This window comes from Triturus cristatus, chromosome 4_2 (assembly GCF_964204655.1).
Source record: "Triturus cristatus chromosome 4_2, aTriCri1.1, whole genome shotgun sequence".
Lineage (NCBI taxonomy): Eukaryota > Metazoa > Chordata > Amphibia > Caudata > Salamandridae > Triturus > Triturus cristatus.
The window spans coordinates 8,866,634-8,892,999 of record NC_140586.1 but is presented as its reverse complement, the minus strand read 5'-3'; the positions used below and the strand labels follow the sequence as shown (position 1 = coordinate 8,892,999).

The following is a 26,366-nucleotide window of genomic DNA, read 5'->3' as shown; positions in this document are numbered from 1 at the left end:
GCATGACAGTTCCCACCGCGTCGATCCCAATGGCCTCCCAACCCCGAAATCCAGACAGCTGCGCCTGTTGTTGCAGCTGGCCCTTATGCCAAAGGGGGATTTCCCTCATCAGTTTAACCCACCACACCATTGTGCGAAGTGCACGTTTACAGGTCATGAAAACCGTTTTGGTCGCAGGTGGTAATTCCCTAAGCGTCGAGACAGAATATTGGACCGTATGTACTGAACCGGCTCCCATCAACCAGCACTCGACAGCATATGCTGGGTCTCTCCTATCGCCATATCACCAATCGTTAAGGACAAGTAAGTGTGAGGCCACATGGTAGGCTTGAATATCTGAGGGGACGATGGCACCACAATACGTGGACTGGAAGCAGGTCCTCAAGACCACGTGTGTCTTGAGGGAGATCGGGCGATAAGACGAATGGCGTTCCAGTGGCCGGCCTGGCTTTAGGAAGACAACTATCTCTGCATGTCTCCAGTCTGGTGGAAAGCGGCCACCATCCACCGCGGCGTTAAGAGCCGCCAAGTATGGCTCCATCAGCCGGGACTGGTTATGTTTCAGGAACTCGCAGGGGAATCCATTTGGCCGGGTCGCTTTGCCTGAGAGCCTTGTATATCTGGGAGAAGTGCAGACGCAGCGACTGTTGACACAAACGGTATAGTAGAGTGCTAGATTTGTTGCCTCACTGATAGATCCGGCTACGAGTAGGAAGCCAGTAGAGTCTAGCTTCATCGAGCAGCTCACTAGCATAGGTTTGCTGGGCACTAAGCAGCTGTTTGTGTGCAGCATCTCCCCCTCCCCCCAAACCCTGTGCTCCAGGTCAATCAATTGGGTCTCAGTCTGTATTAGCTTCTCTCGATGCGGTCTTGCAGCACAGAAGGCAATATCTACTCTGTGGGTTTCATGTCTTCTCATAATGTTATAGGGGACGTGACCGTAACGGAGTTAAGCGAATAATAGTCAGCAATGGATGTGTGAATGTGTAGTCTGTATTGCTCATCTTGCAGCAGCCAGGGCGACAGCCGCAATCGGAATGGGGACACAACTGCAACAATACTGGTGAATGGTCAGAGAGGCCCCAAGGCAGAATCTCAGTGGACTCCACTCTATGGGTGTGTACTGTGGAGATAAAAATGTAATCTATACGAGAGGACTCATGCACCCCAGAGAAGTACGTGTATTCATGGTTGGAGGGGTGTAGCACCATCCAGGAGTCTGCCCAGCCCATCCCTTAAATTCAGGGCATCGGTTTACACTCTTGAGGAGCTGTAGCGCACCCCACGCAACGCCATCTGTCCCTCACTGAACACATCATTCCAATCCCCCCCCCACTACCGTCAGGCCAGGCAGAATCTCAGTCCAGAGCGGTCAAGCGCTCCACAAGGCTCCATGTCAGCAGTATATGCTACCAAGGACGAGAGGCTACCCATATAGTGTTCCAGAGAGGACTATAAACCTAACCTGTGGGTCGTGCCATGACTTGCAATGGACAAAGGATAGGCTGCGGTGAATAAGGATGGCCACCCATTGGGAGCTCCTAATGAATCCAGAGTAAGAGTTTGCGCAAACCCTAATCCAGACTGGCACAGCGTTTTGGTGCCCAGTAGACTTGTATCCTGCAGGAGTAGGATTTCGGCTCTATAGCGTTTAGCCTGCGCAGTACGGCGCCCCTCTTAATCTCATCAGGGAGGCTGCGGATGTTCCAACTAACGACTTGAAGTTCCCGACCCCAGGGTCTTATTGAGTTAGAGGTCTTGTCTGGCATTGACGCTCATGGGGAAATGTATGTAATTGAATAGTCTGAACAACCCAGGACCAAGCATGCAATATCTAACAATAGCAATAGAAAACAAACTTCAAAAACTTCCCAATGACCCCCCAACCAACCCCCACCCCACCCCACCCCACCCAAGTATCTATCGCAGCATGATGTGCCTCCAACCCTCAACGGGGGGTAGAAGCAGCATATAGCCAATGGATCCCCATAACTAGACCCCTGCGCAGGTTAATATCTAACGGCAGAGGAGCATATGTACAGATGTATCCGATTTGCTCAGTCTTTGCGTATGCCTCGGCAGGGTAGTAATTATGATATGGCAAGCTCCGGCTGGTCATCTGCCAGCCTCCCACGGGATTTGCTGCGGGTTTTGGATTGTCTCTTAGAGCGCAACTGGCGGCGCTGCTTATCGGCCATCCCAGGGGAGCCCCGTCCAAGCCCCCCAGAAGAGGAGTCCGAGTCAAATCTGAGTGGAGTGTAGGGCTTGGGTTTAACTGCTTCATCTGTCCATTGGAACACCTCCTTCGGTGTCTCAAAGAAGTGTGTTTGCGAATGGTAAACCACTCTCAGGCGGGCCGGGAACAACACAGAATATTTAATATTAAGGCCAAGAAGACGTGCCTTGGACTCTACGAATGATTGTCTACGCTGTTGTACTAACGTAGTATAATCCGGGAAGATTGTAATGTGTTGCGAGGCAAATGTAAGAGTCCCTTTCAGTCTGGCTTGCTGTAGTATAACATCTCTGTCTCTATAGTTAAGAAGCCTCGCAATTATCGGTCGAGGGCGAGCGCCCGGTATGGCTTCTGCATCAGCGCCCGATGTGTGCACTCAATTTCAAAGCATGGGGAAACTGTGTCTGGTGGAAGCCACTCCGTGAGCCATTTAACAAGAAAGTCTTCAACTCTACCACCCTCGGGAAATCAACAAAGCAGAGGTTATTCCTGCGAGTGCAAACTTCCACGTCCTCCACCTGCGTCGCTAGGCCCTTAGTAAGTGTTTCTAGGGTGGAAACTTTTTTCTGGAGATTGTTCACTGCATCCTCCACCGTTGAGATCCGGGATTCTGATTCCGTGATGGGCTGCACAGCATTTCTGAGGTCCTGTCGGAACAACATTACATCAGAGGCAAATGCCCCAATCTTAGCCTCAAGTGTTTCCCTGGACTGCATGATCGCTGCCATCAGCGCTGCGTTATTCGGCATGGCTGCTTCCTGGTCTCCCAAATTGGGCGCCTGGGCTACAGCGCCAGTATATTTATCAATCGTGGTTTTCTTGGATGTTGTGCCCGGTGGCTTATCTTTGGCCATGTGACGTAGATGTGAAGCAAAATGAGGGGTGGCCCAGTCGTATTGCTAGGTGTGTCATAGAATTCCGTTCTTAATACAGACCGCTATTGCCAGTCTCCTTCCCTATTATATCTCCAGGAAAGGGGGAGCTGGCAGGGGAGGACACCGTGCTAACAACCTGCATTGAACCTGGTCCAACCGCTTCTGTGAGCTGGGTGCCCTCTCCGCCCCTAACAGGAGCCAGTCCCCACCCCTACGCCCGTGTGGACCAGATGAGAAGTTGCTAGGTGTCTATGAAGGCCTCCAGGAAGGGCCAGGGAGCCAGGTTGCACTTCTAGACTGGAGGTGCGTTACTTTTGTAAAGCAGGGCAGCAAAGCGGAATTCCTCATCCATCGGCGATCCCACAGAGCATCCAGAAGGATAGGGGGACTTCGGGCGCTTTATAGCCGCCACCAGCCTGCAATCTGCACAGAGAAGAGGTCCCGGCTGTCTGTGCGGTGTTACTGATTCATCCAGCACAAGGCTCTACAGCTAGTCCCCCAATGTGGCAGCTTCTACAGCCTCCGCGATCGAACCGGGTGGGGGGGAAAGAGGGGGTATGGGGGGGGGGGGGAAACAAGAGAAAGCAAGAGGCCGCCTGCAGTCCGATCCGATCGCCGGGGCCACAGCAAAACAAGCTGCGCCGGATGTCCAAATAGGGGGGGGGGAGGAATCTCCAGCCACCCCCCCGGTGCACCTCACGTCATCAATCCGCAGGGCCTCCATTGGGTCGTGGCCCGAATCAACCGCAGGGGCTGCACCAGGGGCCTAGGGCCGGCCGCAATCCCGTCAATACTAGTGCCGCGTACCGTTTCTTTTTGCCCGGTGTCACAGCGGTCTTTGCCATGCCTTCAAGGTCCGCTGTAAAATACTGCTTAATGGTGGAGGCTTGAAGTAGACGATGACTCTCCAGCCACCACCCCCGGTGCACCTCACGTCATCAATCCGCAGGGCCTCCATTAGGTCGTGGCCCGAATCAACCGCAGGGGCTGCACCAGGGGCCAAGGGCCGGCCGCAATCCCGTCAATACTAGTGCCGCGTACCGTTTCTTTCGCCCGGTGTCGCAGCGGTCTTTGCAGTGTCTTCAAGGCCTGCTTTAAAGTACTGCTTAATGGTGGAGGCTTGAAGAAGTCGACGATGCGATGATCGTTTTCAAATACGTAGATTTATTCTTCAGGTACAATCAGCATAACACGGGAGCACAGCTGTCCTGGTAGAAGTCCAACTGCTGAATGCTAGATCCAGCAGTTGGAGTTCTAAGGAGAACAGAATCACGAGCGATGCACCTTTGAAGGTAAACATACCTGAAGGTGCGCACGCCGCAAAATACTATGTGACAAAGCATGAATGAGTAACGAACATAAAAGAAGAACACCACAAAGTGATACATGGGGAAAAGCAGCTCATTACATCATCTCCCTTTTCACAAAAGAAGAGAACTCTGTGGGAAATAAAAGAGGTTAATAAATATAAAAATCCTTAAATCTTGCAGGAAAAGAACAATTACGAGAAGTTCTACGTAACGCCAAAACTGAGGGTGTTGGAGAAGTGGGAATGGTTTGAGGAATGAGAACAGGTTGTGTACAGTGAGAGGGGTTATCAGAGGGTGCTCCCAGCGGAAACTGTGAGCATGGAAGGTTGTCAAGAGAATGTTTTAACAAGATAATTTTGTGGCTTGCTCAGCAGAAAGTTTTACTAAAGCTCTCTTATTCCACCATCCCTTTTTATGCAAGAAAAAAGAACCTTTGGAAGTCTTTAAAATCTGGGTGGGTAAAGAAAATTTAGAAGCACCCTTCTTGACCCTATTGGGATTCTTGATCATGACCCAATCCCCAATCTGGAAGGTGTGTAAAACAGGGGTGGAAAGAGAATCAAAATGTTTTTGCTGTAGTTTCTGTTGTTTAAGAACATTTGTTTCAACGAGTTGTTTGTCATGACAGGCTAAACATGAATTATTTTTTTTAGCAAGGATTTTGATCCATGAGGGACAAATGTTCCCATTAGGGTTCCTTTTTTTAAGTAGTCTGAAGGGTGCGATGCCAGTAGTGGAATGTGGAGTGACTAAATAAGACCATATTTTCTTTCTAAGGAAAGACTCAACATCAACATTGCAAGAAGGAGCAGACTGTATGCCTTCTTTGATAAATTTGTTCATCCTTTCAATGAGACCATTTGAAGAAGGAGAGTAAAGTGCAACCCGAGATGTTTGATATCATGTGCGTTTAAAAATTTTTGCATCAATGAGGAACAAAAATGCGAAGCATTGTCGGTAAACAATTTCTTTGGGTGACCCTTCAGATAGGAACACTCTACTTAGGAAGTTTATGACTGAAAGAGAGTTGGGGGTTTCACAAAAATCAAAATCAACTCACTTGGAGTGTTAATCAATGAGGGCAATGATGTAGTGTTGGTTATGTGGTAATAGTTCGAAAGGGCCAGCAAAATCAACAGAAAGTTTGGACCAGGCTTCCTCGGGTAAGGGAACACTGTGTAAGGGGAGTTGAGTAGTCTTCCAGTGTTTGTCAGATACTAAACAGGTATCACAACTATTGATCAATTGTGTGATGTCTCTATCTAAAGCAGGCCACCAAGAGTGTTCCTTCAGCTTTCTTGAGGTGGCACCAATCCCAAAATAACCTTCATGTGCTGCTTGAAAAAGTCCGATACGAACAGAGGTTGGGGAAACACATTGTCTTTCTAGATTACCTTTAAATGATAATTCGTGGAGATCAATCTGCCCTAAGATTGTGTCCACCAGAAATATGTTGTATGGTGAAATTGTATTCATGTAGTCTTGAAAATATCCGAACAAGTCTTGCTGATGCTTTGCCAGTGCCACTGCCGTTAAGTAAGTGTAATAGGGGTTTGTGGTCACTTAAGAGGATGAAATGAGAACCCCAGATGAAAGTTTTAAACTTTTCGACTGCCCAAGAACACGCAAGGGCCTCCCTTTCAATAGTGCTGTCGTTTGTTTCAGCACTAGTGAGGGCTCTAGAGGCAAAACCAATGGTATGTTCCTTGGCACCAATCCACTGACAAAGAACTGCACCTAGACCATGTTGACTGGCATCAACAGAAATCGAACATTTTAAACCAGGAGTAAAAGAGGATAATGCAGATGCTTCAGTTATAACTCTTTTGATAAGATTAAATGCAGAACCAATTTCTGTGGACCACAAAAATTTGACTTTCTTCTTTAAAAGTGCATGCAAAGGTTGAACAATTTGAGAATATCCTTGAATAAATCTTGAATAATATTCGGTCATACCCAAAAAGGATTTCAAGGAGTCCTTGTCGCCGGGAATGGGAACATTGGATATGGCTTGGGTTACAGAATGTTTTGGTTTGATACCATTAGCAGAAATCGAGTGTCCTAGATAATCAACTTGTGTGGCAAAAAATTTGCATTTGTCTCTTCCCAAGGTTACTCTAACATGTTTGAAACGAGATAACACCTCTTTCAAAGTGCGGATGTGTTTGTTCTTATTTTTTGAAAAAATAATAACATAGTCTTGGTAGGCTTGGACAGAGTCTATATTTTTTAGTAGGGTATCCTTAAATTTTTGAAAAACACTGGCCGCTGAGGCCAGGCCAAACGTAAGTCTCAAGTATTTATATGCTCCAAACGGAGTAATGAAAGTGGTAAGGTCAGAGGAAGAAGGGGATAAGGGAATCTGATGATATGCACTGGGGAGATCAAGTAAGGTGAAGAATGTGGAGCCAGATATACCAGCCAGTAGGTCTTGTATTTTGGGAAGGGGGTGGCAATCAATAATTATATTTTGATTAAGAGAGCGAAGGTCAGCACATAAACGGATGCTGGAATCCTTTTTTTTAACGATGACAACTGGACTAACCCATTGGGATGAATTGGTTGGTTCAATTATGCCTTCAGAAACCATTTTATCTAACAATTCAAATCATCCCTTACATTTAAGGGAATAGCTCTCAGTTTGTGTGTAATGGGAATTGCATGTGGCTTTGGTTTGATAAAATGCTTATAATTTTTGATTTTACCTACTGAATCATTAAAAACTTCCGGGAATTCTGAAGTGATGCTGTTAACCAGTGAATCTACGTCTTCAGACACTAAGGAAATAGAGACCGCATTGAGTTGGACAGGACATTCTGAACCAGGGACAAGCTTTAGTCCCATTTTTGCTAGATCCTGCCAATCAATGATGCTTTTTCCTTTGATGGCCACGTAAACCTTAGTGTTGATACATTTACCTAGACATGAAACATCAGAAAGAAAATAACCCAATATGTCTATATCTTTGCCACCATAAGCTTTTGGGATGATGTCTAGTGAATGTAAGTGAACAAGAGAAGAAGACCAATGAGTGTTGAAAAGCAAATCGGAGATGATGGTTACAGGTGCACCAGAGTCTGCCATCATGTTGAATGGTATATTATCAATTAGAACTTCACATGTAGGATCTTTTGCACGATTGAAGTTAGGTGAATCCTCACTGGAATCAATAGATAGTATAACTTTTTGCAGTGGATTATATGAGGACAAATCCACAGTGTTAATGTCAAGATTTTGTAAGGAGTCAAGGGAGGGAACATTAACATCAGGATGTTCCAGTGAGGATACAGCACTAACTTGAATGAAATGTTAACTTTTGCACACAGTGTGAAAATGTCCCATTTTGAGACAATTTGCACATCTTTTACTAAGAGCAAGGCAAATGGGACTGTTTCCAAGATCTACTCTGGAACCACATCTGTAACATGAAGAGGTTGCTTTTCTTCAAAAAGGTTTCATAAACTTGTTTTTTGCCGTAATGGCATTAATGGAAGAGTCATTTTGTACACAGTTTACAGGAGAAATGTTTTCATCTGAAATACATTTTGATGACATGATGGATCTTTCAATGCTTTTAGCATTATCTATGCCTTCCGTTAGTGAAGGATCATGACAGCTCAAGATCTGCTCTTGAATTTTTTTATGGTAGCATTTGTAAACAAATTGGTCTCTGATAACCATGTCGAGAGAAGCAGCAAAATTGCAATCTGCAGCTAAATTTCTGAGGGCCGAAATAAACTCCTCAACTGTCTCATTTGATTCTTGTCTTCGATTCATAAAATTAAATCATTCCAACATTACACTCGGTTGCTCAAGGAATTTTTTGCTAAGTCTCTGGACTGCGTCCGTGAAGACATTCCAGCTATCTCCATTTCCAGGGGGAGGAATAGAAGTTGGAAGATTGTCAAATATTTGACGACCAGCACTGCCAAGGTGACTATACAAAATCGCTAATTTCCGTTTAGGGGAATATTCATCTGCATCAATGGCAACTAAGTAGCTTTCAAAGCTGCGAAACCAAATTTTCCAGGTTTCTTTTGGTTTACTTGGAACCGGAAGAACATGGTTTAAATGTACTATTTGTTGGTTAGAAGCCATGTTATAGAGATGAAATGAGCAATATACGGGCGTGTATATCGCCAAAGAGAAATAAGTAATTAAAGACAAGAATACCTTATGATAGTGAGGAAGTCTGTAGGCGAATCACCCAGAGATTCCTTTAGTTTGAAGAGTTGCGTCCTGAAGAGATGATCGAAATTCCTTTAATTTGCAGCGTTGCGCCTTAAAATAGACTATCGTCGGGAAGGTTGCCTTGGAAACGAGGATGCCAAATTAAACAAAATGGCCGCTGTGGACGCTTACATGAAACGTGATGACGTCGCTTGCTGGGATACCGTAATGCCGTTGGATGACGTGAAGAGGAAGACATCAGCGAAAGCGGGGTTGGGTGAAAAATCAGGAAACCCCTCCAAATTTCACCAAGTACGCTTGGAGAATGGCAACCAGATCGGAGAAAGAGGAAATGTAGCAGCGAGGAGCGCTGTTCTTTGCGAAAGGAGAGTAGCAGGTGAGGTGGGGTTCAATGGAAATCTATGCAAAACTAGTGAAATGCTGCCCCGCTCGCTTGTCGCCAAATGTAAAGTACTGCTTAATGGCGGAGGCTTGAAGAAGTAGACGATGCGATGATCGTTTTCAAATAAGTACGTTTATTCTTCAGGTACAATCAGCATAACACGGGAGCACAGCTGTCCTGGTAGAAGTCCAACTGCTGAATGCTAGATCCAGCAGTTGGAGTTCTAAGGAGAACAGAATCACGAGCAATGCACCTTTGAAAGTAAACATACCTGAAGGTGCGTACGCCGTGGAATACTATGTGACAAAGCATGAATGAGTAATGAAAATAAAAGAAGAACAACACAGTGATACATGGGGAAAAGCAGCTCATTACACCCACCCGCACCCCCCACATCTGCAGCCTCAAGAGAGGGGAGGGCCCCATTTGGCAAAGACGCTTGCAGCACACAGAATGTCTGTGGGGATATCAGCTGACCCCATCCGCCCTCGCGCCGCGGCCCGGCCCAGCTGCCAAGACTCCGGCGAGGCAGAGGCTTAGTGTTACTGGCCTCTGCCCCCAGTCGTCTCCCCAATCAGCCTTACCAACACGGGTGCAGTCGCCCCTGCAGTCCCATGTCAGGTGGAAGTCTCGGCACGGCAACAGTGCCTCCTTCCTCACAGCCTGTATGTGGTGCCACACACCTTGTAGCGGCACCACAACCGCCAGATGCCGAATCTGCGACCAACGAAGCTCCCAAACTGCAGCTGCAGGGCGTTGTGGGACCCGGCTGAGGCACTGGAGTCGTCAGAACATCCGGATGAGCGGGATAAATAAAGGATTACGGTAGGGCTGCGGGAGCCTCGCTAAGGCGCTTCTGCCATGTTAGACCGCCAGGCCATGCGCTGTGTAAGGAATATGCTACTTACCAGTATGCATCTGTTCTTGGCATGTAGAGCTGCAGATCTACACACTTTTGCATAGATCGCCATCTGGTGTTGGGCCCAGATGTTTGCAGTTTGTTTTTCCTCTTGGAAAGTCTTTGGAAGTCACGAGGTCGGCGACTCCTCCTTTGGATCGTATTGCGCATGGGCTTTGGCTCCATCCTCAGATTGTTTTTTGCCAACAGGGAAAGATGGAGCGTAGTAATAACAGTGAGGAAACCCATGTGTGTTGTATCTAAATAAGATAAGACTGGAACAGATACAGGTAGCCGGGGAGGCGGGTGGGCGTGTGTAGATCTGCAGCTCTACATGCCAAGAACAGATGCATACTGGTAAGTAGCATATTCCGTTCGAGGCATATGAGCTGCAGATTGCACACTTTTGCATAGACTATATAGCAGTTCCCAACCTTAGCGGCGACCACCGGTATCTGTTGCAGTGGTTTGAAATAGTGTTTTAGTACAGCCTGGCCCACACTAGCTTGTTGCTTGGTTTGCACATCTACACAGTAATGTTTAGTGAAAGTGTGCGGTGTTGACCATGTAGCTGCTTTGCATATATCATCTAATGGGATGTTCCCTAGAAAAGCCATAGAAGCCCCTATCTTTCGTGTAGAATGGGCTTTAGGGGGAACGGATAGCGGCCGTTTTGCCTTGTGGTAGCAAATCTGGATGCATTTTACAATCCACCTAGATATCCCTGATTTTGAGATGGGGTTGCCCTTGTGTGGTGGAGAGAAAGAGACAAACAGTTGTTTGGTCTTTCTGAAAGGTTGTGTTCTTTGGATATAGTAAAGTAAGGCTTGTTTGACATCTAACGTGTGTAGAGCCCTTTCTGCAACAGTTTGAGGTTGTGAGAAAAATACCGGTAATTCTACCGATTGGTTGAGGTGAAAAGGGGAAATGACTTTAGGAAGGAATTTTGGGTTGGTACGGAGAACAACCTTGTTTTGGTGCATTTGAAGAAAAGGTTCTTGTATGATAAGTGCTTGTATCTCACTGACCCTTCTAAGGGAAGTGATGGCTACAAGAAAAGCTGTTTTCCATGTCAGAAATTGCAGTTCACATTTATGCAAAGGTTCGAAGGGTGGCCCCATTAGCCTTGTGAGAACGATATTTAAGTTCCACACAGGTAAGGGTGGTACTCTGGGGGGAATTATTCGTTTTAGGCCTTCCATGAAGGCTTTAATGGCAGGTACTCTGAAAAGTGATAGGTGCTGCCTGTTTTGTAGGTAAGCGGCAATTGCTGCGAGGTGTAGCCGAATGGAGGTATATGCGAGGTGTAGCCGAATGGAAGTATATGCTAGGTTACACCTTTGTAGATGGAGTAAGTAGCATATGATGTGTTGTATAGACCAATCTAGAAGATTGATTGTGTTGTTATGGCAATAAACAACAAATCTTTTCCATTTGGCAGCGTAGCAGGCTCTAGTGGTAGGGCGTCTAGCTTCTCTGATGACGTTCATACAGTCAGGGGGAAGGTTTAGGTAACCGAATTCTAGGATTTCAGGAGCCAGATTGCAAGGTTGAGCTGAGCTGGGTCCGGGTGCCTGATCTCTCCATGGTTCTGGGTTAGGAGGCATGGTGAGAGGTGTAGCTTTTGGTGTGATACTAGCGAGAGTTCCAGCAGCGTGGTGTACCACGGTTGTCTGGCCCATGTTGGAGCTACTAGGATCAGTGTGAGGGAATGCTGTTATAGCTTTCGCACCACTAATGGAATTAGTGGGAGAGGTGGAAGAGCGTACACAAATTTGTCTGACCAGTTCATCCATATCGCATTGCCTTTGGACAATGGGTGTGGGTATCTGGCGGCGAAGCTTGGGTATTTTTTGTTTTCGTGGGTGGCGAAGAGGTCTATCTGCGGATGCCCCCACATTTGAAAGAATGGGTGAAGAACCTGCGGGTGAAGTTCCCACTCGTGGATCTACTGCGTCTGTCTGCTGAGCAGATCTGCCATGGTGCTTTGGACTCCCGGTACATGTTGGGCTAGGAGAAAGATTTTGTGTGGAATTGCCCATCTCCATATGCTCTGTGCTAGTTGAGAGAGCTGTGGAGAGTGTGTGCCGCCTTTTTTTTTTTTATGTAATACATGGCCGTCATGTTGTCTGTGCGAATAGAGGACTGCCTTGCCTAAAATCTGTCTCTGAAAGAATTTTAGGGCTAGAGAGATTGCTAGCAACTCCAGATGGTTGATATGGAGTAACTTTTGTTGCGGCGTCCATGTGCCCTGCACTGTGAGGTGTAATAGATGAGCACCCCAGCCGGAGAGCGATGCATCTGTTAGTATTATTTGTGGAACCGGGTCCAGGAACGGTCGACCTTTGGAAAGGTTTGTGGTGTTCCACCACTGCAGAGAGCGATGGGTGCGACCGTCTACCAACACCAGATCTGTCAGTTGCCCCTGGGCCTGGTTCCATTGGCGCGCTAGGCACTCTTGGAGTGGACGCATCTAGAGTCTTGCGTGGGGCACTATGAAAATGCAAGAGGCCAACATCCCTATCAGTTGCATAAACACTCTTGCTGGAAGAGAGTGTTGAAGTATGAATCTTTGACGCAAAGCCTGAATGCTTGCAATCCTGGCCGGATTGGGGTAGGCTATGGCTTTGAGGTGTCTATTGTGGCAACGAGGTATTGCTTTATGTGGGATGGTGTTAGCTGGGACTTTTGTTGGTTCACCGTGAAGCCTAGTTGGTGAAGTAGTTGGATTGTAGTGGCGGTGCGGTGTACACATTGGTTGTAGGACGTGGCTTTTATCAGCCAGTCGTCCAAATATGGGAAGACGTGAATGTGCCGTCTTCTGAGGTGTGCCGCCACTACCGCTAGGCACTTGGTGAATACCCTTGGTGCTGTTGTGACCCCGAATGGGAGCAGCTTGAACTGGTAATGTTGCCCGTCCACTACAAATCTGAGGTACTTTCTGTGAGCATGGTGTACCGGAATGTGAAAGTATGCGTCTTTCAAGTCCAGTGTGGTGAGGAAGTCGTTCTGGGAGAGGAGCGGAAGCACCTGCTGAAGCGTTACCATGTGAAAATGGTCTGAATGTATGTATGTGTTAAGGGGCCGGAGATCTAGAATAGGTCGTAGAGTCTCGTCCCTTTTTGGTATTAGAAAATATAGGGAGTAGACCCCTAAATTTTGCTGATTGGCGGGAACTTGTTCTATTGCCTGTTTTTGTAGGAGGGAGATTACCTCCTGTTTTAGTAATGTGGAATGTTCTTGTGACATTGGGCGTTGCCTGGGTGGAATGTTTGGGGGTGTAGATGTTAATTTTAGGCAGTACCCTGACCGAATAATTTGGGTCACCCATTTGTCTGAGGTGATGGTCTCCCAGACATGAAGGAAATTTTGTTGTCTGCCCCCGACCGGAGTGGGATGGTCTGGAGGGAGCGGGGGGAAGTCATTGGGTAGGCGGTGTGGCAGAGCGGGCGGTGTGGCAGAGCGGGCGGTATTTGTTTTGCCTCTGCCTTTATTGTTATTGCCCCTTTAGCCGCCTCTTTGATAACCCCTTGTGAAGGTGGACTGAGTGGGGGATTTGTAGGAAGTGGACGCGCTATCTGAGGAGTAGCCTCTAGACGTATTCCGAAAGGAAGAGCGGCGAAAGGAGCGCCTAGGAGGGTGTGACTGCAGGGCACCCATAGATTTCGCCGTATCAGTGTCCTTCTTCATTTTTTCGAGGCCTCATCTACCTTTGGGCCGAATAGGTGTTCTTGGTCAAAGGGATGATTTAGGATGGAGGCCTGTACCTCAGGTTTGAAACCTGATATTCTCAGCCAAGCATGGCGACGGAGGAGGACGCTAGTATTAATGGCCCTGGAGGCTGTGTCTGCTGCATCTAAGACACAGCGTATGGAGGTGTTAGTTATTGTCTTACCCTCTTGAATTAATTCATTGGCCCTATTTTTGTTTCTTTCCGGGAGGTGGTGCATTATGGTTTCTAATTCATCATAATGCGCCCTATCGTATCTGGCCAATAGCGCTTGGGTGTTGGCGATACGCTATATATTGGCTGCCTGTGACGCAGTGCGCTTTCTTGACGCGTCCAGTAGCTTTGACTCTTTGTCAGGTGGTGGTGCTTCACCTGACGCCTGGGAATTTGACCTCTTTCGTGCAGTGGAAACCACTAGGGAATCTAGTGGCGCTGGCCCTTTGATATAGGCAGGATCTGTGGGGGCAGCTTTGTACTTTTTTTCTATGCGTGGGTTAATGACCCTGGCCCTGACTGGGTCCTTAAAAACCTCTGGCGCATGTATTACCACCCCCTTGAGCATAGGTAGTATGGAGGTAGACCTATGTGCGGTATCAAAGGTGTTGAGGAGGAAATTCTCCTCCACTGGGTCAGTGTGTAACTCTACCCCGTGATAATGTGCTGCCCTCTGAAGTAGGTGGTGGAAACCTAGTGAGTCTTCTGGTGGAGATGGCCTGGAAGGATAAAGGTCATCTTGTGGGACGTCTGGAATATCTGGGTTCTTGAAGTTGTCCCATGGGTCTGGGGATCCTGTAGGGGTGGGGTCTTAGGGCACATCCCCTGGATCGTGATATGGGTCCCCCTGATCATCATCGTCTGGAGACTGGGTCGGAGAGCGAGGAGGTGGGGGTGGAGAAGGCGGAGGGGGCGGAGGTGGAGAGGGTGGAGGAGGTGGAGAAGGTATTCTGAAAGGGGAGGTAGCAGAGTCCTTCCTCTTTGGAGGTGGAGGCGGAGCCGGTTTATCCAAATGTCTCTTTTTGGAAGAGAGTGCCAAATGTCCAGTTTTTGGATCCTTAGTAAGAGTTTTTTGTAAGGGATCCGGTGTAAACAGTTCCTGTGACAATGTTTGTTCCGTCGGCGCCGAGGTCTTCGGGCCGATGACTTTTTAGGCTTGTCCGTGCCGTGCTTAGCACTGGGCTTGGGAACCTCCGATTTCTTGGTCGGTGCCGAGGTGGGCTTCGGCATGGAAGTGTCGGTGCCGAGGGCCTTATGGGGTTTGGTCGGTACCGAAGATGGCGTCGGTACGGAAGCGCTGGGTTTCGTCACCGAGGACTTGGGTGCGGAGCTCGGTGTCGAGGTAGAGGCCGGTTTCTTTTTCGGTGCCAAGGTGTGTTTGTCGGCACCGCTGGAAGGCTGGCTCGAGCCCAAGCCGCCGGAAGGCTTAATTGGCTTCTTCACCGGGCCCGAAGGTGGGGTGTGTGAAGCAGTGTCTCTTGTCTTGCCTAGGCCCGGAGGCGAAGGCGTGACCGAAGCCTTTTTGGGTGTCGGCGCGGGTGTGAGGGGGGGGGGTATGTTACTCATGACCCTCTGCGCCGGGGTGATGTCTCTACATCTGAGTCGTCGGCTTCGGATGCACTGACGAGGTCCTCTTCGGTGTGCTGCTGTCCCGGATCTTCGACGTCATCTCCGAAGATGTCGACTGGAACGGAAGTCGAGGAGTGCGCCATGTTTCGTCTGGCTCTTCGGTCCCGAATAGTCTTTTTCGATCTGAAAGACTTACAGGCCGGACAGTTTCGAGCCTCGTGTTCAGGGGAGAGGCAGAGGTTGCACACCTCATGAAGATCGGTGTGGGGGAATTTGGACCCACATCGAGGGCACTTCTTGAATGGAGTTCTTTCCATCAGCCGGGACCGGAGCTTGGGTAGGCCCGAAGGCCGCCGTCGACGACTGGAACTGAAGATTTGTCGATGAGAAGGTGATTGAGGAGATCGCGATCGAACAATACAGCGATGTGAGTGAGGATTCCGCTTCGATCGTCGAACTGGAAATGTTCGGAACCGGAGCGCGAAGATTACATCCGAGCCCGATGGCGGAAAAAAAACAATCTGAGGATGGAGCCAAAGCCCATGCGCAATACGATCCAAAGGAGGAGTCACCGACCTCGTGACTTCCAAAGACTTTCCAAGAGGAAAAACAAACTGCAAACATCCGGGCCCAACACCAGATGGCGATCTATGCAAAAGTGTGTAATCTGCAGCTCATATGCCTCGAACATATATTTTGATGCTTACATAACACGATTGTACAGTCACCGTGGGTCACGTATTGCAGCATCCCATTAAAGTCTTTAGAATGTTCTGAAGAGATCAGTGTTTGCACTGCTTGGATCCCTGCTTTACTGATCAGGACGCTGACATAACCTGATTAGGTCGCTCTGACATGCTCTGTGCAATTACACATGACCATTTCCTCCACAGATATTTCAATAAATAATTAGCTGATTGACATGTACCACTAAACGTGAGCTGCCACATCAGGGTCTGTGGTTTCAAAGGACAGAACACAAAGGACAGAACACAAATCGCTCTGGTGATGGGAGCTTTGTTAAACTATAGTAACAGGCAGCAGAGATGTTATTTGTCCTGCAAATGTTAAAAAATGCCAACACAGCATCCCTTATATTTCACATAACAGAGTGCCCTAAAATGCGCATCTAAACTGCAGTCTTTCTATTGCTATCAAGTTAGCATCAAGCACTGCTGCATCTAAATTTGTCTTCTGTTCTCTTTGCCAGTGAAGGAAACTCTACACTAATGGATTAACGAGATTCTCTTGTACCAGTATAAAGAGGAGGAACTGGTGCACCGGTTTGTTCCGAGAGTATAACCTGACCCGTTAGCAAAGTGTCTCAAAGGCCACTTCTTTCCTGAGAAATGAAAAGCATACTCTCTCCACATACCACTTTTATACAGTCTCTGACATATCTACAAGTTTTGTCCAAAGAATTGAGGACGCGCTCAACAGCAGGTAGCTTGAACAAAAAGCCTTTTATTGACGTGCGACGCTTGCCGTCATGTCCGGATTAGTTGCAATGCCTGACGTGTTTCAGGCCAACCTCTGCCCTTGTTCACAATCTCTGATATGTAGGATGATAAAGAGGTTGTGAGCCTTTGGAATGTTTTGAACCGCTAAGTTCTGCAGAGTAGTTACTGATATGTTAAGTGGATTCTCTCTTATTGGGTTTGCACTGTATTGGATGAATTTTCTGATATTCTTACTCCCTTCTTGTTTTCCCAACTAATTTAATGCTAATAACTGCATACACATGATTGTACCACTGGCATTTAAAATTTACAGTGTTTTAGTCCTTAAATAGGTGGTATTTCAAAACGGACTACTGTTCTTTACTGATATGCAACTACTGGGCCATTGACAACTTTTGTGCCCCTTGGCTACTTTTTACAAATGTTAGAAAAACGCCCCAACATTTTGTTAATTTGTTGCGACATGCACTTGACTAAAGAGATACCAATCTTTGAACAGCATCTTTGATTCAGACTAGGTTTTAATTGATCCCAAGGAAGAAACTAGTTACATACACCTAATAAATTACAATTAAGAGATAAAAAACAATCAAATTGTTTGCCATTGCTTGATGAGAAACACCTTGGAAGACTTCTAAACGGTATATGTTTTTATAAACTTATGGAGACGTTTCCCTGATAAAACAGTAAGTAATTTTCAGCTGAGGTCACAAGATGGAATTGCATTTCTCCATCAGCTAAAAGTACACATCCTATCCTTTTTACAAGCCAGATGCATTGAGAATTTGTGTTTCCAGTGAGCATTGACAGGCTGGTAAATGTGTTAATGCCTGGATAATCCAGCATGTGCTGCTCACTACCAACATTTTGAGGTCCTTTACTACAAAAATTAGCGCATTTTTTTGTACTCTTATGTTTTGCTTTGCCCTTCTTTGAAAATAATGAAGCTTCTTAAGCAACAGCTAATATGGTATATTTGAAACCAGTTGATTGATCAAAATGTAATTTTTGACCTGAGAGCCACTGTTTAGTATGATTGAGTAACTTTCGTTTTTTAAACATAGTTTATTAAGCAATGAATATCTGGTGTCCTGAAACATCTGTTGGAAAGTAATTTTGAAAAAGAGAATTAGTTCTGCAAGACTAGACACAGTGTTATCACTTCTTGAGTGCGTTTGAAGCACACCTTATTCAGGTCTTACTGGTGGTAATTTTATCGCGTTCGACTTTCGGTAAGCCGGAAGCAATCAAGACCGTGCTTTATCGCTAAAGGACCAGCATGATGTGGGCTTTCCCCAGTTGTGCACTGGTTTCCAACATTTAATTCTTTTCAAACTGAAGCATAGCTTTAATTTACAACCTTTTTGTTATTAGGTCGAGCCTGGGCAGCGCATGGGAGGCTCTGCGGCATGCTGTATTAGAGTATGGAATAGAAGCCCTGCCTACTCTCCACCCACATTTGTCATTGGCTTCGGTCATTGCCTTTCGTAAATGTTGGCTTCTGATACGTTAATAGGCGTGTTAGTCACTCCTTAGTACCGCCTTGTCTTAATTTGTAAACTCCCATGAGGACTGGCCCTTTTACTTCTGTTGTTACACCGTACATCTTTTTCAGTCTGCAAGCACTATTTGCTTTAATGAGTTTCTGTAAGAAAGTGCCATCTTTCTTGCATGGTATGCCCCCACTTTTTGCTAAATTACTGAATGTACTTTGATTGAGTGTACCCTGGGTTCCTGCCAATCAGGTGCCCAGGGCCTATGTTCCTTCCTTAAACCACACAAACTCCAAATTGGCAAACCCTAGCCACATGTCAGCCCCTAGTAAATGGTACCCTAGGTACCCAGGGCCTTGTGGCCAGGGAAGGCCTCTAAAGGCTGCAGCACTCATTGTGCCACCCTCAGAGGCCCTGTACCCTTACACACACACACTGCCCTTGCAGGCTGAGTGTCTGGGTGCAGGACAAAACAAAGAGTCGACATGGCACACATCACTGTGTACCATGCCCATCACCTACACTGCCAAGGCATATGTCAGCCACCCCTCTAGCTGGGTGCATTACGCCTATGGTGTGGGCACAGGAGCAGGAGCCCTGTGCCCCTACAGTACCCGGGTCCATTCCTGGGCGCTGTAAGTGCAGTGCTGTCATTTAAGAGTACATGGTGCTGAGAGCTCGTCAAACACGAGCTCCACAGCACCATAATGGCAACACTGAAGCCTGGGAAGTTTGGTATCAAACTTCTCAGCACATTGAACCCACACTGATGCCAGTATGGGATTTAATGTACTAAGCACCCCAGAGGGCATCTTAGAGATGCCCCCTTACAGCTAACTTACAATCCCCGTATGCTCTGAGGCTGCCCAGGCTGCCACACAGCAGAAACGTTGCTGGACCCCTGGGTGGGAGAGCCTGCTCTCCCGGGCCTGCAACAATGCACATCCTGGGTGAGGTGAGAAATCTCCTCCCCCAGGACGAGCAAAGGGAAGCTTCAAAGGCATGCCGCCATTTGGAGTTTCCCCAGGCCACTGCAACCCCCCACTCTGGCGGGAAGCTTGGCCGGAAACCCCATACAAGGACAGGGGATGTGCCAGCCTGCCCCCCCCACCCCTCAGGTGGGGGAGGCGAGGTGAAGCACATCTCCCGGCTCTCGCCATCTTGAAGATGGGAGGCTCTACCCTATCAGGATTAGGCTACTGCCCCCCTCGCACAGGAGAGAGGCAGGATAGGGGGTGTACCCACCCCAGGACAAGGACCCATTGGTCCCTGGCCTTCACCTACCTGTAACGCCCCTAAATCTAGTATTTAGGGGCACCCTGAACCTTCCTTCCTCAGATTCCAGATAGAAAACTACAAGAAGAGCAAGAAGAACAAGGACCTGCCCTGCAGCTGCTAAAAAGAGAAGAAGACACCAACTGCTTTGGCCCCAGCCCTATCGGCCTGTCTACTCTCGAACCTGCACCAGCGCGGCATCTCTCGTGGCCAGCAACCTCACCAACCCCGGAGGACCTGGCTACCTTTTGGCTCTAAGCCCCTGGGACTCCCATGAGTAGAGGCTCTTCTCAAGAAACCTATTTTTAACCCCTGGCAGCAGCCCGGAACCGCGGACCCAACACACTCTGCACCAGCCAAGCCTGGCCAGTGCCGGAGTGGACAAAGACACTGAGGACGACCCCACGGCGACTGTGACCCAGAGTCCGGCACCCAAGGACCCCCCTCGACATTCCGGAAGAAGCCTGCAGCATCAGAACAGAGTGCCACCCCAACCGCGATCAACAAGAGGGTAAGATTTCCGACATCAAAAGGCACCCCTGCACCCGGCGCCCCCCTGTGCCCAATCCCGGGGTACCCACCTAACCTACAACTACCCAACTTACCTCTCGAAGTGGTGGTGGCACCTGAAGCATCCTCGTCCCCGAGCTTGCAGCCTTTTTCCAAACCGGAACATTCCCATTGATTTCCATTGAGCGCCCGACTGCTCAAAAGCACCCTGCACCCAGCCGCCCGAGTGGCCCTGGCAGTGCACTCTCTACACTAACCTACTTCCCCACTTGCCCTGAGTAAGTGACAAGGAGCCCAGCTCCCACAGCCGCGTGGCTTGCCAGACAGCAGCCACCAACCAAGGCCCCCATATCCCTCATAGGATAACATTGGGCCTAACTCTCTCTGCACCCAGCCGTCCTGAAACCGCTGAGGGTGAACCAACTGTACCTACCTGACACTGGGGGACCCCTGAGTCTATGCCCGGAATTTCAACTCTGCCAGTCGAGTACATACCCTTAAACCGCTAACTTCATTTTCCTCATAGGGTAACATTGACTGGCTTTTTCTTCAAAAATCTTCTAAGTGTGAACTTTTCAAAACTGCAAATATTCACCAAAAATCAGCCAAGTGACAAAAACGAATTTACTCACCTGCTCCTAGGTGAGCTCCCAGTGCTGGATCTTGGTGCCCAGCCCTGACTCTGAAAAGTGTCCACAACTATACTTAGCTCTAACTCATTTTTCTCCCATAGGAAACCATTGTCTGCTTTTCTGTGAAATTTCTTCTGTCTATTTTTGCAAATTTGAAATATTCTTTTAAAATCGTACCATTTCTGCAAACGAAATTACTTACCTGTTTTTGATAAGGACCCCAGTCCTGGGTCTAGGTACCCAGTCCTGGATTACTAAAGTAACGATAAAGTACTCTACCTGCAATTTGAATTTCTTGCCATAGAGATCTATTGAATGTTTTCTTTGAAATATTTTCTAAGTGCTAACTTTTGAAATAGCTAAATATTATTTAAAAATCATTACAGTTATTAAGTCGACTTTCATCACATGATTCTGAAAACTGACCCAAGGCTGGATCTAGGAGCCAGACCTGGAATTCCAAAAGTAATCTGAAAAGTAATTTATTACAAATAACCTGAATTTACCATTGAGCTCAATGCATTGTTATGTTTAGGAAATAGGATTGTTTATTGCAACCAACTGTGACTGTTTACATAAATTTATTGCTTAAGACAAAAGTATTTATATTCAACCTCTCATTCTGAGAAAGTATATTTTTATCCCCTTTGTGGTTCTAAAAATAAAACAAGCATATATTTTATATATATAAACCATTGGCCTAGAGTTCAGTTATTGAGTGTGTGAAACCATTTGCTGACTGAGTGTGTACAATAAATGCTTTACATTGTCCTCTGGTACTGCCTTACTGCTCGACTGCTCGACCAAGCTACCACTTTTGAGAGTAAGGTCATACCTAACTTTGACCTCTATCAGCCTCTGGGGGACTGTGGACTCTGTACACCCTGTACCTATTAGGGAACAGTATATACAGAGCCACTTTCTCACAGTTTCTCATCCTGCAGGCACGGCATGCTTTCCTGCAACATTCAGCACGTCATGGTCGCTTTCACTTTCCAAGCAGCCCGGAACAATGGCGGCCACTTCTTTGAATAGGTCTTGCATTTACAAGAGTTTGAGCTATTAGCATTGTAAATGACAATGCCTTTTATTTATGTGTTAATTAGCAAAACAGATAAATAAAAGGCATTGTCATTTTCAATGCCACTATCCTAAACTCTCGCAAATGCAAGACCAATTGCATTGCAAATCCTTGTTATAACTTGTACGCATTTACTATCTTTGTACCAAACTGTAGTGTCTCTTAATAAATGCTTTTCAGTCTATGTTCTCGGTTTTGCAATTTCTGCCACACCCATTGCCCTTTCTTCTATCCACAGTAACCTGTCCCAGGGCACAATGGGCAGGGGTCATATCAAGTATGTAGCATGTCATTTGTGAAGTGCACATATAGGTATAATAAACCTCTGAACACAACACACAGGGACATATTGCACACCCTTATATACGCCACATGGGCATGTCTTTGCCATGCCTTCAACTCAGTACACAGAGGGTCAATAAGAAAATAGAAAATTGCCTCAAGATCCGCTATTTGCAGAAACATCCATGATATTATACACCTCACACATGTACATAGGACACAGTGTGTAGCAATGAACCAGTTATGAAATTTGGCATATCACGGTGGCCACTACACACAAGGGCACAGGTATATAGGGCATGGCCTACGGCAAAGCCCCGTTTATAGAGCATACAGGGCACCTCTGCTTTGTGCACACAAGGCGTGGATTATGTCATTGATGAGATTGATTTAGATGGTATTAGCAAGGTCATCAACAGTTCATTGAGGTAGTAATTATGGTGAATTCAGTTCTTTTAGAATTGGATTGTGCAAACTTCTTTCTCCCGCTATTAACCATGCAAAACATTTTCACCCCCATTCAAGTAGAAGTAATAGCCCCTGCACTTCTTTAAAAAAAAAATCCATCAACGTAATTATTTTGGTTTTGTGGGATGATCCATTATTTTACCTTCAGTTCTCAGTTGTTGAATGGCATCTGCACAGGTCCTCATAAATATCTGTGCATCTTGATCAATCTGATCTCGTTCTGTATCAGTCATCCGAGATAATTCAGAAGCAATATGACTGAAAGGCAAACCAAGAGTAACCAGAATCAGAGATAAAAGGTTTCATACTCGGAGCATGATAGATTTTCTTTCTATCTAACAAATTCCGAGAACCACAGACGTCAAACACTATTCCCCCTCAGCCCTTCTTACGCTCTTTCTGTTCGTATATCTCATTGGGTCCCCATCACCTATATGCATCCTTTTCACTTCTGTGTGGTCTTTTCTTTAGGTCCTCAATCAATGAATGGTAAATAGGCAGAATTCTGTGCAGGTACTGTTGGTTATCATTGGTGTCCCAAGGCTGCAAATCATGTTGCACTTCAACTGGATTACCACGCTGCTCTCTATAAGCACTTGAATCTCAAGTGGTAGTTAAGTTGAGCAGTCTAGTCAATACAACTTTATTCAGCTGCATTATGGCCATAAAAGTAAATATACACAGGGAGTAACCAATAGATGATAAAAAACAGAGAGCAAAGCAACTTTTACATACGCAATTGTTACAAAAAACGGTTACTTCACCTTTATATACATGTGGTGTAACGTAATAAAAATAATATTATACATTATCAATACTAGATTAAAAGGTCGTCAAATAAGTTTAAAAACATTTCATCATTCGGCCCACCAAAACACAATTCATTTCTATGGTCGATCCATATTTTTCCTTCTGCGTACAGCCCCCGCTAAAAAGATTGCAACCCCGTAACATATCAAAGGCGATGAAAGTATTTGCAGATATATCAGGGCTGGTCTTACTTGTGCAAACTGGCAATTTTTTAAAAGAGGCAAGATATGCTTAGACCATAAGTCATTATATATACCACAGAAAAACAATGTGCAACAAGTATTAGTCTGAGAAATCAAAGGAACAAGGTTTTAGGGTTCCTGCCTTTGAGAAACCTTTAGATACTGTAAGACACCACTGAATACAGTTAAACCTAAATCTAGATAAAAAGAAAACAATGATGCAAATTATTAATAAAAGACCAAAAGGGTTGATCTACACTCCCAGGGCTTATTATCTTATAACGTCGAATTTGTCAGTTTGCGAAGTTCATTACTTTCCCTATCCAGCCTTCTCCGCCAACAGAATAGAGAGTCCTCGTAAGCCGCTGGCTCATTGTCCAACGTTCACATAGAGGTGTCTCAGTGTGTCTTTGCGCCACCGGGGCAGCAGGAGGAAGGTCCCCTCGATGGGGCTTTGTCTGGCGGAGCTCCACTCTCCACCCTGTTCTTGTTCCTGAACTGCAGAGATGGCGGATTGTCAGGCAGATGGACCCTCCTGAAGTGGTGACACTTCTTCCCACCTACGGGACTCTTTACATATTCTGATTTCACTTGCTCATGTTGTTTTGGGGGTTTTCCTTCTCCCCCTTGCTTAACTCTTTGGGAAGAATGTCTATTCAGGTTTTAGGAGCCAACTTGGACTATACCCTCCTGAATACCGCACACGTCCCACTATTATGAACAGGCGCCCAACATAGCAAGGGAAGCTTTACTGATCTCTTCCGGCCCACTAATCCTATGATGGGGTCCACAGACACAGATCCCCTGATAATACAGCTGCCACCCAGACCAGAGGGAACCCCCTCACTTCACACTCGCTAGCTCCCCCCCACAGGGTCTGCCACTCCGGTCAGCCACGTCCCAGTCTTTAGTGAGATATGGACCCTTAGCCACTCTTACTGTAGCGACTTGACACCCCTCACATGCGACCCATTAAAATAGCTAATATCAATGTTCGGGTACTTCATGCCCCAGCGAAGGAAGCGCCTGGCGCTGCTTGCATTCCTTAGGGAGTATGGCTGTGAGATCTGCCTATTACAAGAAACCCATTTAATCCGCACTGACTGGAAACGCCATCGGTCTCGGTGGTTTGATCACCAGTAATTATCCTCAATGGCTGGGAAGAGGGCGGCGGTCACAATGGTGTTAGCAACACACTTTCAGGGGAAGATCCTCTTAACCCAGGCTGAAAACCGAGAAAGACTGTTTTCTTTACGGGTGGGACTTGGAAATTGTACATGTACAATTGCATCAGTATACGCTCCCAATGACTCTCCAGATTTGTTTATTAGGAATGTACAAGGGGTAGGCTTGAAGTCCACAGACGAGAATAGGAGGGGACTTCAATATAGTGTAGGACCCCCAAATGGATAGGTCGATAGAGTGGGCCAGGATGTCTGGGGCACTCTCAGGCACCACGCAAATACGGCTGGATGAGGTGGGACTGGTAGATATATGCTACCAGCGAAACCCCGATATAAGAAAATTCACTTTTCAATCAGCCGTGTATCATTGATTTTTTCCTGACCTCCCCGCGCATCACCCGGGCCACCGGTGAGGCCGAAATAGGGGTGACTACACTGTCAGACCACTCCCCTATCACTATCTCGTGGCAATTCCGAAAGGTCTCCTTCCCAATAAGAAGTGGCGGCTGAACCACAGTTTACTTTCATGCGACAAAATGTACTAGCAATACAAAAGTCTATACAGGACTACTTGGACCTCAAAGACGATAGCTGCACATCGATTGCATTGCTGTGGGACACATTAAAGGCAGTACTCAGGGGGCAATTTATTGCCATTGCGGCTACACTTAATGGGGACAGGAAAAGCAAGAGGGTAAAACTGGAGGATAGAGTTAGAGAGTTGGAAGGGGTTCCATGAAGCACAAGCTCTATTCAGGCGAGTAAACAGCTCAATGTAGCACGCAAACAGTTGAAGGCTTTGGATACGGACAGGGCAAAATACGCACTCCTGCACACTAGACAACAGTATTATGAAGGGGAGACAAGGCGGGTAAAATATTGGCTTATAAGCTGCGTACACAAACGACCCAACGCTGATTAAAGGAGCTGGTAGGTCTGGGAGGGGAGGAACTAAGGTCGAATTATCCGATACGCAAATTCGAATGCTTTTATGCAGCACACCATTCCACAGAGACGCTTGACGATGTGGCAGACTATGCTGTACACTCCCTGGTCACCCCACTCCCCGCAGATGAAGCTGCTAAACTAGATGCTGACATACGCTCAGAGGAAGTGATCAGCGCCATCCAGAGGCTGCCCCTGGGTAAGGCACCTGGAGAAGATGGTTTTACATCCGATTTTTAAAAAACATTCTCACTTATCCTTGCCCCCCCCCCCACTCGCTCGCCTATACAATTTGTTCAGCACCTCCGGGGGCCTTGCCCCTTCTATGCAAACGGCAGTAATTGTGGTTTTGCCAAAGCCAGGGAAGGCCCCGAAGAGCTGGTGTACCGACCTATTTCCTTGTTAAACATAGCCCTGAAAATCTTTACTAGAGTCCAGTCTGTCTAGCTCCTAACATGCAAGACCTCGTCGAACCGGACCAATCTGGTTTTATTCCCACGAGGGGTTGTAGTGATGGCACCCGGCAGCTGTGTCACCTCCTTGATAAGTCACAACGTTCCCAGTTACCGGCCCTACTCTTGTCAATAGATGCAGAGAAAGCTTTTGACAGGGTGCACTGGCCCTACCTGCAGGCAATACTAACTAAATTCGGGCTGGGACAGAGATTCAGGTGGTAGATACAATGCAATTACACCTCTTCAGTAGCAAAGGTCTGGGCGAACGGTACATCATCCAACACCTTCCAAGTCTCAGTTGGAACACGACAGGGGTGCCCCCTATCGCCCCTGTTATTTGCGCTCCACATGGAGCCATTTGCAGAGCGGATACGGCAACAGGCCGACATCACTAGGATTCGCAT

The 26,366-nt window shown here is 46.9% G+C and overlaps 1 protein-coding gene across 5 annotated transcripts in view; it reads right to left on the bottom strand.

Annotated features, from left to right (window-relative positions):
- STX18 (syntaxin 18) overlaps positions 1–26,366 on the bottom strand; it is a 485,190-nt gene that overhangs the window by 423,679 nt on the left and 35,145 nt on the right. For all 5 annotated transcript variants that reach the window (XM_085600230.1, XM_085600232.1, XM_085600233.1 and 2 more), the window contains exon 3: positions 22,529–22,644. In XM_085600230.1, the coding sequence (XP_085456356.1) occupies positions 22,529–22,644 (116 nt within the window). The remainder of the gene's footprint in view (positions 1–22,528; positions 22,645–26,366) is intronic.